The sequence below is a fragment of the Haliotis asinina genome, chromosome 6 (genome assembly GCF_037392515.1).
Source record: "Haliotis asinina isolate JCU_RB_2024 chromosome 6, JCU_Hal_asi_v2, whole genome shotgun sequence".
In the NCBI taxonomy this organism is placed as follows: Eukaryota; Metazoa; Mollusca; class Gastropoda; order Lepetellida; family Haliotidae; genus Haliotis; species Haliotis asinina.
Window position 1 is genome coordinate 54,051,744 of NC_090285.1, and position 13,774 is coordinate 54,065,517.

Here is a 13,774-nt window from a genome sequence, read left to right on the forward strand (position 1 = left end):
GTCATTCATATCTTGGAATCCGATGTGGCCAGTATTGTGCTCTCCGACGATTTCAAGTTCCTTTGGCCAGTGAGCACTTGTTTCTGTCCTTTCGTAACATAAGTGAGGTCCTTTGGAGGTTAGGTAACGTTTATCACGGAAATGAGGTCCTTTAGAGGTTACCAACATTTATCACGGAACGAGGTCCTGTAGAGGTTACCCAATGTTTATTACGAAAATGAGGTCCTTTAGGGGTTGCCCAACGTCTATCACGGAAATAGGTCCTTTAGAGTTTACCCAACGTTTATCACCGTTAGGTCCTTTAGAGGCTATCCCATGTTTATCACGGAACTGGGGTCCTTTAGAGGTTACCCAACGTTTATCACGGAACTGAGGTTCTTTAGAGGTTACCCAACGTTTATCACGGAACTGAGGTCCTTTAGAGGTTATCCAACGTCTATCACGAAACTGAGGTCCTTTAATAGTTATCAAAACATCGCGTATCGGGATATTTTAATACTTGTATCATCGAATCTTTACAATTCGCTGTTTTTATTTGTATGGGAGAAATTGGTTGTTTGCTTGTTGTTTAACGTCGCTCTCAGCAAAATTCCGTTTTCTTCACGTTCTTGCAAACGTGAAGACACGATCCCCATGAACATCAGTTGTCTGGTGAGAATATCAGGCATCTATCCGCTCTCCTTGCACAGTAGGCACCACGATTACTGGGTGTATTGCCCCGTATTACACTCACCTTAAACGCCTACTCACCTGAACGCCTGTAGCTCTGCAGACGCCACAAAAAGCTCCTTCAAGCAGTACATCATTTTCGGAACTGTTTCATGACACATTGTGGTGGTCTTGGCGTGAAACTGTCGCGCAGCGGAGAAGGCGGTCAAGGTTGAAAGTAGGTAAAGTAATACATTGGAAAAGGTGGGAAAGGTATTTAATAAGCAGGAAGGTTTACACGGGAACGAAATTATATTCTCCAGTGGTCGGAATGAGGAACAGATTTTACGTCCGCATTCCCTAATTCTTCAACCATGCTCAAATAGATTCTGGTATCGCTATGCATCTTATATGGTGCCGTGATAGCCTAGTGGTTAAAGTGTTCACTCCTCCCGTCGTAGACCCAGGTTCTGGTGTCCCATGCCGTGATACTGCTTGGATATTTGCTATCTAAACTCTCCCACAGATCTTCCTACTATAGTCTATGAAGACACCAAAGTATTAACAATTTGCTTAAATGGCAATGAACTAATTAAATGTATGCTGCAGAGGTTAAAAAATCTCTTTCGTTTCAAAAATATAATTTGACGTTATGACATATTTTCATAACAAAATTCTTAAACAAATCATCGTGGCAATGTTAGGTGGTTGGTTTGTTGCTTAACGTGAGACCCAATAATCCAGCTATATGGTGGACGTCTCTTGACGAACGAACGCTTTACCCACTTGGTTTAGCAGTCTAGCACACCGGCAACGTATGTAGTGTATCAAGGTGTTTAACTATCATGCTTTTAAAATACAGGTCAACCTTACATGGTATATATACTTGAAATGCATGAGCAGCTCACTATGTTGATGTTACCACAACAATGATTCGCAGCTGCATTATCAGTCTCAAGCCTGCGATGAACTATCTTGTCTTTGCATATTCCACATTTTGTCGTGTTGTGCAGTAGCCAAGACTTTACAATAATGTCTCTGGTTCGATTCCCACATGCGTAAAGTGTATGGATCCCATTTCTGGTGACCTTCACCACAATATTGTTGCCATTATGCTAAATGCGGCGGTAACAACTCTCACATAAACTCTGACAAATTTCATCCCCTGAATGAGTGAATGTTGTTTTAAGGTACAGTCTGTAATAATGCCGTTCCGTTACGGCATGTTTATGGGCCGTTGGGGGTAGTCTGGTGGTTGAAGCGTTCGTTCGTCACGCCGAAGATCTGGGTCCGATTCCCCACATGGGTACAATGTATGAAGTCAATTCCAGTGTCCCCCGCCTTGATGTTGCTGGAATATTGCTAAAACGGCATAAACCCATACTCGCTCACTCCAACTGCAAATAAGGCAGACAAGCCTAAAATATGCTTCCTGGGTTCCTTCTCTTGTGGGACAAAGTATTGAAGCGCCTGTAAAATATGTCAACGTGATCGAAGAACACACATAATAGAAAATCTCCCAATACGATGAGTGACTTTAGTTTTATGCCGCTTTTAGGGGAACGAACCTGGACAAAAGACCTCACATGCCAAATATTGTTAGCCAGTCGGGCTAGCTATGCCTGAAAGGCTAGGCTACAAAGTAATTCACTCGCCCGAAATTTCAGTGAAATTGGGCAAATCATGACAAAAAGGTAATATACCATTATTTATGAGGTCATAATCTTGCATGATTTAAAAGCGCATTATACGTTAAGAAGTCGGAGAGAGTGATATATGTAAAGAACGACCCCGTGAAAATTGAATAGCGGCTCTGTGACCGTGAAGATTGACTGGAATTTTACTAGTCACTGGCTCGTGTGCCAGCGGTCATTTCGCACACTGGTGTGAGTATGTTTGTTCGTATGTGTCTGTGATTGTCTCTGTATATGCGTGCATTGTTTGTTTTCACAGTAAAAGTGTTACATGGTATCGAAACAACTGTGTGTTTGTGTGTTTAGTGTGTCAAACAAACCATTAAACATTCACAAATACCCAATACAACCTATATATACGTAAACTGTAGTAATTTGACTAGTCCGACTCGCATTCACTCGTTTCCCTTTCTCGCCAACAACTGAATTAAGCAAGTCTTGTTTTCTCTCATAATCTTCAACCTTACCGGGTGTTTGCTGAAGGCGTATTTGGTTTGAAAAGAAGATGACCGTATGCTCTTCTTCCATCCGTAATGTTTTATCATTGATACACAATTTGTCGTGAATGAGTGAGTTTAGCTTTACGCCGCTCTCAGGATTATTCCAGCTATACGGTGGCGGTCTGTAAATAAACGAGCCGGAAGCAGACAATCCAGTGATCAGCAGAATGAGCATCGATCTGCGATGTGTCAACCACGTCACCCGATCCCGTTAGTCGCCTCTTACGACAGCCACACATATGGATTATCCTTGTAGTTGATGATATGTCTTCTATATGCAGTTTTCTTGTGTCCACAACAATAGTACACGCTCTTCCTACCATTGCATATGGAATACTTTTACTTTTGTGAGACTCTGGTGACACGAACTGAACGGCAGGTGTTATGAAGCACCATGTGTTTGCGAGCTTGATATGGAGATGTATCATGTGTCTGAGTTAAATATCAAACGACTTCATGATAAATCTCGATATCAAACTCACGAAAACATGGTAACGAATTTATCTAGACGAGCACCCTCACCCTTTAATATGGACTGAAATAATGAGACAATCAAACTGGTGGCCGATTGAGTCAGTAAGTTTATATTAGTGACCTTTCCTTTTTTGTTCATGCATTCACGATAACAAAGGTTATGGTATCATAGAACGGCTCTAGACCGAATGAAAGGATTTATACAAATCAGTGACGTGACCTCGTTCTGACATTCCGCCTTAGAAACTCAATCAAACGTTCGAAATAGGCACTGTCATTCATTGTCGAGTCTTCTTATCTTTCAAGAACTCAGATGAACAACTAAGATCGTTAGCAATTGCAACTCAATTTACATGAAACGTTTGTCAACTGGTGCATCCAAGTTAAGTCAGCATAACCTGTGTTGGAATACACTCGTAGATGACACACTGGTACAGAAGTGGTGTCTGTGGCCCAAAGGTTACAATGTTCTATATCACGTCAACACTTACTTGTCGTGATTGTGGAGATTGTTTACGGCACACTGGTATAGAAGCGGTATTTGTGGCCCAGAGGTTACAGCATTTCTATCGCCGATTTCTCCAGCAGTGGGTCGAGTAAACAGACAAATTCCATATTTGATGATACAAGCATAAAACTTTTATTGACTGATGGATATTGAACGTTTTCAGAGACACGCGGTCAAACATAATTCATTTTGTGCATGTGCAGAAGGTTTGTTTGCTGCTTACAAACCGCAACATCCCTGCTCTTTCCTGGTATATGAAAGTGATCTGTAAATAAGCGATTCTGGGCCGGACAATTAAGTGATCGACAGCACAAGCACCAATCTACACAGTTGGGATATGGTGGTATATATCAACCATGCATGTCAACGAGCCTGAGAAGAAGTGTATTGCTGTGGAGTGCTTGGAGTGCCATTAGTGGCGGCCCTTCCTCATAGACAGGATGAGACAGAAACGTCTGATGTGATGCAAACTCCAGGAACTGCCACTTGAAGGAATGGCGTAGTTCATTGGTGTCATGAAAGTCGCTTTCTTCTACGCGATGCCCACGGCCTTCATCACTATACAGACGTCGGATCATCAAGAGATGATCTATACAACGGAACCCATCAGTGATTGTGTTTCGTATGGCTGCTACTAGGATCTCATCACAGGGGGTGGGAGGATGGGGGAGGGAGCGGCACATTTTTCTAAGCTTTGCCAATCGTCGGATATTTATGGATGGCAACGAGAGTCCGTTATCCTTCTGTTAGACAGCAATTCCATCGAAACATTACCATGGCCCGCAAGGGGTCCCAGTATAAACCTCATTGAATATGTTTCAGACTATGAACGATTTCAGGTTCGAGTTCTAAGCCTGCTGGATCTAATCCTGTTCAAAGTGGAGAATTGAGGCATAGGCTGTGTGGGGAATTGCAGAGGAATGAGATTCTATGAATGCGATGCTTGATTAGCAGTCTGAGGAGACTGGTAGATGTTGTAAGTGCGAGGAATGGCAACACATGACACTGGTCTGGTCGCCTGTGGTGGTTCATACAATCAGAACAAGAAGACAAAAATCTCCAATATCCCTCGCAACCACAAAAGGCACATCTACGGATCATGCTTAATGTGTGTACCAAGTTTGAGGAAGCTGACATGTATAGTTTAGGAAATCTGCTCTGGACAAGATGACATCCTCATCATCAGTCATAGTCACAGCCTAAGTCATGTTTCCTTGGAAACCGCAAAAATAAAATTCAAACCTGTGTCTTACCCTTCAAAAGGTCACATTATTTTCAATGTACACCGCTTGGAAGTCTTCTGGTGCTTCATGGTAGTGCATTTGTATCTCGAATAACATTGAATCACGCATGAACCCCGGAAATTACCGATGTTTTGCGATTGAAAAGCGATGGAAGGGAGATAACTCTAAATCTGTATACCTTGTGTCGTCTGCAAAATGGCGATTCACCTCGCATTCAACAGAAGTGCTTCAAACAGTTCAAAATTAAAATTCAGGTGTTCGGTAAGATAAATACGTTGTTCACTGATCCTTCGGGGTCCATGGGCTCATGTACCCTCGAGGTTTGTTTCCCATGGCCCCCTCGCGACCAGTGAACAACTTATATTGTCTTAAAACTGGCAGTCATGGTGACCATACTTTCCAGCAGTGATGATGTTCACGTCTTTGTGTATTTCTTCTCAAATTGCAGTAATGTGTTACCATGTTTCAGTGTCTTCACCTGTACAGGTAAATAATTCATTATTCGTGTGTAATAATTGAATATGCTGACAATGTAAGAGTGAACCTTGAAAACTGTACCATATTTTGTGTCTGCTGCACATGCGCACACATTCATTAAAATATGTGCCTCCATAAATGAGGATAATTCAGGAAAAGAATTCTTTAAAATATTTACCAACAATTGTGCTTTTATGATTAAATGCACATTGTTTAATGGTAACTTGATCTTAGCCACTTTACTAAAAGAAATCTTCCAAGCTAACCTCTCTGGTGGAACTGAACTTCGCAATACAACGGGGTAAGCTCAGCAGTTGGAACAGTGAAACAAATGCACGTGCTGTGCGTTAATTTAGACCACTCCTACTTGTTCTCGGTGTTTCATTTAATGTGCACATCACCTTGTAATACAAACCGATAATAGCGATTTGAATCTATGATCGTTTGTTAAACAACTTTTATCCTGAGTTGAATAAAATTCTGAGACTGAAATGGTCAATTGGTAAGGTATAGTTATGGGCATTCGCAATCTTAATTTCACTTTATTCGAAGTGACTTTATACATTTTTGTTTTAAGTGAAACATATCCATATCCATTTTCAATTGTTCTGGTTTGGTGTTGGTATAAACTTCAAACACCGTTTAAATAGAGTGATATCCGTATCGGTAAATTTTCGTTTGGAGAGGTTGATCATTTAGGATCAGTTTGTGTATCACACAACTCTTTGATGATGGAGATACTGTCTTTATCTCCATCGGTTTCCATATGTCTACTGATGTAATATCTTCTTTTTCAATGTCTTTTGTCATACCTTTATAAGGAGATTCTGAAACTGAGCTGAAGTTACCTCCTGAAATACAAATTCATTCGTCCTTTTTGCAAAGTTTTATTCATATCTTGGTAGTCTTAAAGTATTCTCCAGAAGTCATACTCTCTTTGGAATCACTGGGCGGACATATGGACGATATATGGATCTCTGTATTCGGTTCATCTGTGATCCTATGCGTATGACTGAAGTATTCTTCATGTTCAGCCGATAGATATGACACAAGAGTATTTTCACTTTTAGAACATTTCCGTGTTAGTTTTTAAGGTGTCACAAACCTTGTCCCTAAAAGAAAAGTCATACGCATCATGAAGACATATACTACAGTCATGCGTCGGTTATGATCGCACTGCTTTCATTGTAACCTGAAAACCAGTCGAAATATCTTATGCAGATAAAGGGTTTTTTTGACTCATTTAAAGGATGAGTTCAGATATGTCTCCTTGTCGAATGTCATTTATCAACAGTCACGACCATATCACTTTGTCTTTGATTATTGTCTGAAGGTATGACAGAATCTAGATCTTACATTTATTCACTGTTTCTGAGATCAAATTGAATATTTTACACTAAACCTACAGATATTGTTAGTCTCTATCACACAACAGAGACATCATATGATGAACCATTTGATTCACCTTTTTTCCAGGTAGGTGAAAATCGTTAGGTCCTAATGCTATGGAGAAATCCCAGAAATCCAGATACACAATTTTGTCTTGAAATGAGGCGAATTCTTCATGCCAGATATCAGCATACTGAAGACCCCAGTAAGATAGCAAACGTTTTCTCGATCTGAAAAATGCATGTGGCCCACGTACTGCAAGTGTTACATTAGGAGCTCTCCCCAAAAGGTTCTTCACAGAAGGAACAAGTCTTCGAACATGTTGCCTGAAAACATCCGGGTGGACAAGTGTGAAATGAACGTACAGATATAGCACAACGATGTCCTTGGTAGTGTTCGAGAGATGGTCAAGGACGATGTGCTCTGCTAGATTTGATGATCGTGAATAGTGGGACTTACCATGGTAAAATGGTAATTCGTGAGCGTGGAAAGAAATAGAAAAGTTGTATTCTGAATCTGTATCGGTAGTGGGTAGGTGTCCATATGAGTGTGACTTGAACTTCAAGAAGTTGTGAAGACTGATTTTGAACTGGGTGCTTGTTGAATCCCCCGGAAGCCAGAGCGTCCTTCCTTTCAAGCATTGTCTGTAAGCATCCATGGTGCGAGGCAGTGTGTCAGTACACAGTAGTGAATGCCATTTTCCATGGAGAAAGTAGCCATTCGGGGACTTCCGTTGCCACGTTACCTTGGGAGGGAGCTTGTTACACGCAACTTGACTAAAGGCCTCTGTGGAGCTTTCTTTGGCTGAAGGTATTCAATGTTATAGTTATGTAATAAATTAGAACATTGGGACACTAAAGAATCAGAAGTTTGTCTCTAAACTGAAATTTGACAGTATTACAATTCTATATATTTTTTCCAAAACTTCGCTTTTCCTTTTCACACAGGATATTGTTTAAGAGCATTTTGGAAATACAGTATTTAGACATTACTCAAAATTACGAGATAGCAATCAGCAAAGTAACAAAATAATACACGAAATGTTGACAAATATTACATGCATATATACGTGTGTTTGTGTGTGCGTGCCCGTGCCCGTGTCTGTACATGTATGTGTGTCACGGTATCTGTGTGTATCTTAGTCAATGGGCGTGCTTGCGCGAGCGCTTTGTTAACGCCTCGTATAATCACACCGGCGTTCCATAAGAACGTGTAATGTCAGGAAATCCATAACCGTGTGCATTACTCACCGTTTTCTATGGATACATTCACAAACTTCGGTAGCATATCTGGAGCAGGATCTCTGGAAGACCTGTATGAAGTAAAACCGCTTCAGATATACTATTCAATCTACATTTGTCACTAATAAAAGTGTACATGCTGAGCAATACATGTTGAACAATAGTGAGTCACTGCTGATGTCTGTTGTACACGCCTGTCACTTCCGAAAGCACTTTCCCCGGTGTATTAGCCCTAAATGAAGCACGTCTAGCTTTTCAAGAATGAGTAATAATCATATGTGTGAACATCCTTGGAGTCATTTGAGTCCTGTTTTTTTTATCTTTTAAACGTTATGATCAGTGTATTTATTTTAACATTCTCCAGTACTGTTAGAATATTGCCAACATTTATCGTACTGTCTCCATTCATGGGTAGAGATGTTTCACATTTTATGTCTTATCTTTCTATCCGATATAGCTCCTCGCATCGTACTAGAAGCATTAGACATACTTAAAGTCCCAGAAAAACGTTAACTGATACCATAAAAGAACATATCAAAATAGATACAGTTCTAAATAAAGCAAGAGCAAAACGTCACATTTCAGAAACTAACGTAGTCTCTGAACGGCATCTAGAAGTGGTACACGTAAAAATGAAGAAGACAAAGTCATCACTTTCCCCCGCAATGGCAAAATACTTTTCATGAATCAATCGGTAAATAACAGAATCTGGACCAGATAATCCAGTGATTCGGTGATCAACTGCATATGCATCGATCTGCACGAATGATACAGTCATACTTATCTAGTCTCACACATAAATGTCGCTTTCTGACTGGCTGAGCACTCTTCTATTATTTTCAATGTCCCCTGCTTTCAAGCGAGGTGCATTGCAATGCACCTCGTTGCCAATGGCAATTCATTCGGTACTTCTTGGTTGTGCTTCTTTATGTCGAATATCATTGACTCACGTAATGACGTACGAAAATTACCGATGTTTTGTGAATTAAAGTCGATGGAAGGATGAGTGAGTGAGTGTAGTTTAACGCCGCACTTGGCAATATTGCAGCTACATGGCGGCGGTCTGTAAATGATCGAGTCTGCATCAGACAATCCAGTGATCAACAACATGAGCATCGATCTGTGCAATTGGGATCCGATGACATGTGTCAACCAAGTCAGTGAGCCTTACCACCCGATCCCGTTACTCGCCTCTTACGACAAGCATTGTCGCCTTTTATGGCGGCGACTCAACTAAGACAATACCTGCGGGAAAACAGGTATATACAGCTCAAAATTAACATTGAGGTGTTGGGTAAGATAAATACTCGTACCTCGCTCACTGGTCCCTCGGGGACCATGGGTTGAGGTACCCTCTGTTTATGGGCTCAGGGAACATTAACAAACATCGAGGATGCCTCAGCCCATGTCCCTCTCGTGACAGTGAATAAATTATAGTGTCAACCGAGGCTGTAAATATATTACAAAATGGAAGGAAAGTACTTTAAAGTTCTGTTCCGGAAAAAGAGCACTACCACCACTTCCAGTCAAAGTAAAACTTGTTGCCATGGATATCAAAAAACATATTTCATTCAGAAAACCGAAACTATCTAAGGGCGCCACTACACCCCCTGAACTATCTAAGTGCCAAGGTTTGTAAAGAAATATTGCACGGTCTGCTCTGGACAAGCTGGCATCCTCATAGTCACAGCCTAAGACGCGTTCCCATGGAAATAGCAAAAGCTGAAATTGATATCTGGGTCTAAACCCCAAAAGGCACATCTCGGCATCTTGCTCGATATTTGTACCAAGTTTGATGAAACTAGCATGTAGAGTTTAGGAGATCTCCTCCGGACAAGATTCATGTTTCCATGGAAACAACTAAAGATAAAATTCATATCTGGGTCACATCTGGGTATCATGCTTGATATGTGTACTAAAGTTTTGTTAAGCTATCACGAAGAGTTCAGGAGATCTGCTACGGATAAAGTGTGACGGATGCCCGGGCACTCGAAGGGAAGCACGGACGGAGGGACTTAACTCGTTCCTATATTCCCTGCAACTTCGTTGTTACAATAAAGAAGTTTACATCTTGCCATTTAACAGCTTGGCCAATATTTAACTTGCCCTAACATTCCATCTATCCATTGTACTACGCATGTACCCAGGCTAGGAGTCACACTAGACAAGCAAACACAATTCTAAGACAATATTTATGAAGGAAGTACATACCAACGTGTGACGCCGTCTTCATTGGTGTTCAGTTTGTATGCGAAGGTGAGTCCAGAGGTGGAATATGTCCACATCCTACATGTCAGTTGCTTGTTCTTGGGTTTCAAGCAATACCAAGGGAACCCATTGTTCGCCATGGTAAAATTACACCAACTGCCCGATTTTTCCTCGCCTGGCACAGTTATGGAACATCTGCTTGTTTCTTGAAGCTTGTTCTTTCTGAATATAGCATATGTGATCCACAAACTGGTATACTTTTCGAATATTTTATAATAGTAAACAATCTCTTCTCGCCGTGTAGCAATGAACGCTCTTATGGTGCCGTGGCCCACCCAAACAGCTTTGACGACAGCAGTGTAACTTCCGTTGTTGTGATCGAAAACCTGACCGGAAACGGAATTTGAATTCTTGGTGTCTTCCATCCACACTCTCAAAAAATCACCTCCAGTTTTCTTTCTTTTGCCCTGAGAATCATACAGATCTATATGGACTTGGATGAGGTCACCCAGAGAATAGGACTTCCGTTTTAAATACATAAGTGATTTATTTGCATCAGCAAATTTTGAAACATTGTACTTTGGTCCTTTCCGTAAAGTCTCTTCTTTCAAATATAGAGGTCCCCCTGTTGCTGCATCGTTGTTTGTAGTGTTCGGCCATCGATGTAAAAACCTGAATAAACTGGACTGGGAAATCGTCAAGCTGAAACGTAAATTGAAAATAAATCAAGCTACATGTAATATCAGAAAATAATTACAGTCAGCTTCTATGTATAACACTAATAAATTTCTGCTTCCGGAGTCCATTGCATGACTCGGATTATATCACGATTCCCTATCGATTACTGATTATCAGTGATAGTATAGTGATGGTCGGTCAGAGCTCATCGTGTCCTGGTCCATGGAGGGTACCATCATAATCACGTGCAATGATAAGTCAAATAAATAAATCAATTAACAAACAAACTAAGAAACAAACAAATCAATAAATAAATTAAAAAAAACACACGATCCAATCATTCATGGTCATTCAAGTCACAGTAGGCGCTAAAACCAATCAATCAATCAATCAATCAATCAATCGATTGAATCAATCAATCGATCGATCGATCAATTAATCACTCAAATAAATAAATAACCCATTCGATCCAACTATACATGGTCTGTGAGAATTGATGAAGTATCAATTAACATTTTAATCCTTATCGACATGTATACCTTAGTTATATGAATATCTTGTTATACATATCGTTGACTCAGCTATGCTCATTCTGACCAGTGAAGGTCCCGGGATAGAATGGGCCTTCAGCAACCCATGCTTGCCATAAAAGTCGACTATGCTTGTGGTAAGAGGCGACTACCGGGATGGGATGGTCAGGCTCCCTGACATTAGTTGACACACGTCATCGGTTCCCAATTGCGTAGATCGATGCTCATGTTGTTGATCACTGGGTTGTCTGGTCCAGACTATTATTTACAGACCGCCGCCATATAGCTGGAATATTGCTAAGTGCGGCGTAAAACTAAACACTCATTCATTCTTGCTTCATCGGCTCATCGACTATAAAGCGCACTAGAATGAGTTTACTATTTTTAACTTTCAAGTCAGGTTAGGTCAACATCTGAACATGGGAAATATAATCCAGGGTCCATATTTTCGAAGCTCTCTTAGGTTTAAGATAGTTAATGTTAACGTATGGCACTTACGACTATCTTAGCACTAAGACAGCTGTGAAAATCTAGGCCCAGGTTTGTCCAGGAGAAATGGATATGAACAAAGGAAATAATAAACTATATGTAACACGCTGATCTGAATAGGAAGTTAATAAGGTAAGTGAAATCATACAAGGAAATACCAAGTAATACGTGGCTAACAAACCACACCAATCTGCCATCGCTCACGATATTTTTAAATGGTCCAGACAACCAGAAAGGATGTACACTGGCTATGCTCGAAACGGAGGCTAAGAAAGGTTAACATTTTCTTTGGTCACTAATCACTATTTCCTTTGGTCATCCTGATCACTACATTCAAAGTTCAAAGTTATGTACAGCATCATACTCTGTATCCCCGTCATCGTCTACATTATAAAAAATACTTTTATTGCACATTGAAACAAGACTTTAGTAAATACAGCAAAGAGTGTAGGGGTACGACGGAACGTATATAACTGACTGAAGACAAATATGGCAAGACCGTACCTGAAATGCTTAGGAATCCAACAAGCCTGACTGACGCCTTAATGAAACAGTCATCTGAACTCTCTGCTGCATTCGCATATTTTAATCCTAAATTTAAAGGAATGCGTATTCACCTCTCCCTCTCTCTCTCTCTCTCTCTCTCTCTCTCTCTCTCTCTCTCTCTCTCTCTCTCTCTCTCTCTCTCTCTCTCTCTCTCTCTCTCTCTCTCTCTCTCTCTCTCTCTCTCTCTCTCTCACACACACACTATAACGTGATGATATGTATATACGTACAGTGAATACTTGATCGACCCCTTGGTCATATAGATCACACATAGTCCACACCAAATTGTCACACCGATGAACACGCATGCCTTTCTTTTGTTGATGTTCATGACAAATGAGTCCATATGTGCAAACAAGATGACGTATTTCACACCTTTATCCCGACAGTATGTCACACAGCGGTGTTCAAGCCAAGCCGCGCCAACCACTGACTGTGATAAGCCGTGATAAGCCGTCGTATAGTGTCAGCAGCATATAGATACCACTCTCTGCATGGAGTAGTTACAGTGCTGTGCTGTTTGTCAGGTGCTTCACCTGCACGACAGACTGGTTGTAATTTAGACTGCTGGGGTGTTTTTCTTCATTTTATTATTTTATAGCGAACCTGTCTCAGATTGTAAATCAGACCTACATCACTGATCCCCTTACACATATACCCAATACCCCACACGCCCAGCCATAAATCATGAACGGTCCTTAGGTATGGAATCCGAGAAGGGACATTGTCGCGTTGTCGCGTTGTCGCGTTGTCGCCCTCTCAAAAACAAACAAAATGAGGCACAAATTAACCAAAGCGCGACAATGCGACAATGCGACAACGCGACATTTCGCCTATTTGTTGCACTGTCGCGATGTTGCGTGTCGCGTGTCGCGTGTCGCGTTCCGAATATTTTCTCTGTTCCTCCAAAGTTTTCAAGATCAAAATATGTCGCGTTGTCGCATTGTCGCCCTATCTAAGATATGTAAGAATTCACTAAAACGCGACACGCGACAATGCGACAACGCTACATTTCATCAAAATGTCGCGATGTCGCACTGTCGCGTGTCGCGTTTTATTAAAATATTGACCATAGTATGCAGTTAACAAATTGACTGAAACGCGACACGCGACACGCGACACGCGACACGCGACAATGCGGCAAAATG

The 13,774-nt window shown here is 41.0% G+C and overlaps 1 protein-coding gene across 1 annotated transcript; it reads right to left on the reverse strand.

Annotated features, from left to right (window-relative positions):
- Positions 1–6,949: 6,949 nt before the first annotated feature.
- On the reverse strand, positions 6,950–12,957 carry LOC137287426 (NXPE family member 3-like). Its single transcript, XM_067819696.1, has 4 exons — positions 12,857–12,957; positions 10,387–11,085; positions 8,185–8,246; positions 6,950–7,738 (listed from the first exon to the last, which is right to left on the reverse strand). The coding sequence occupies exons 1-4, from the start codon at positions 12,955–12,957 to the stop codon at positions 6,960–6,962; spliced, it is 1,641 nt and encodes a 546-aa protein (XP_067675797.1). The 3' UTR covers positions 6,950–6,959.
- Between the last annotated feature and the right edge of the window lie 817 nt (positions 12,958–13,774).

Bases quoted from the DNA above. Each gene is read 5' to 3' on its own strand.
- LOC137287426 (XM_067819696.1), bottom strand. From the start codon at position 12,957: ATGAACATCAACAAAAGAAAGGCATGCGTGTTCATCGGTGTGACAATT. The intron at 11,086-12,856 runs GTACGTATATAC...TTTACGTTTCAG, and splicing joins GGGTCGATCAAGTATTCACT to CTTGACGATTTCCCAGTCCA. The intron at 7,739-8,184 runs GTGAGTAATGCA...GAATACCTTCAG, and splicing joins GAATGTATCCATAGAAAACG to CCAAAGAAAGCTCCACAGAG.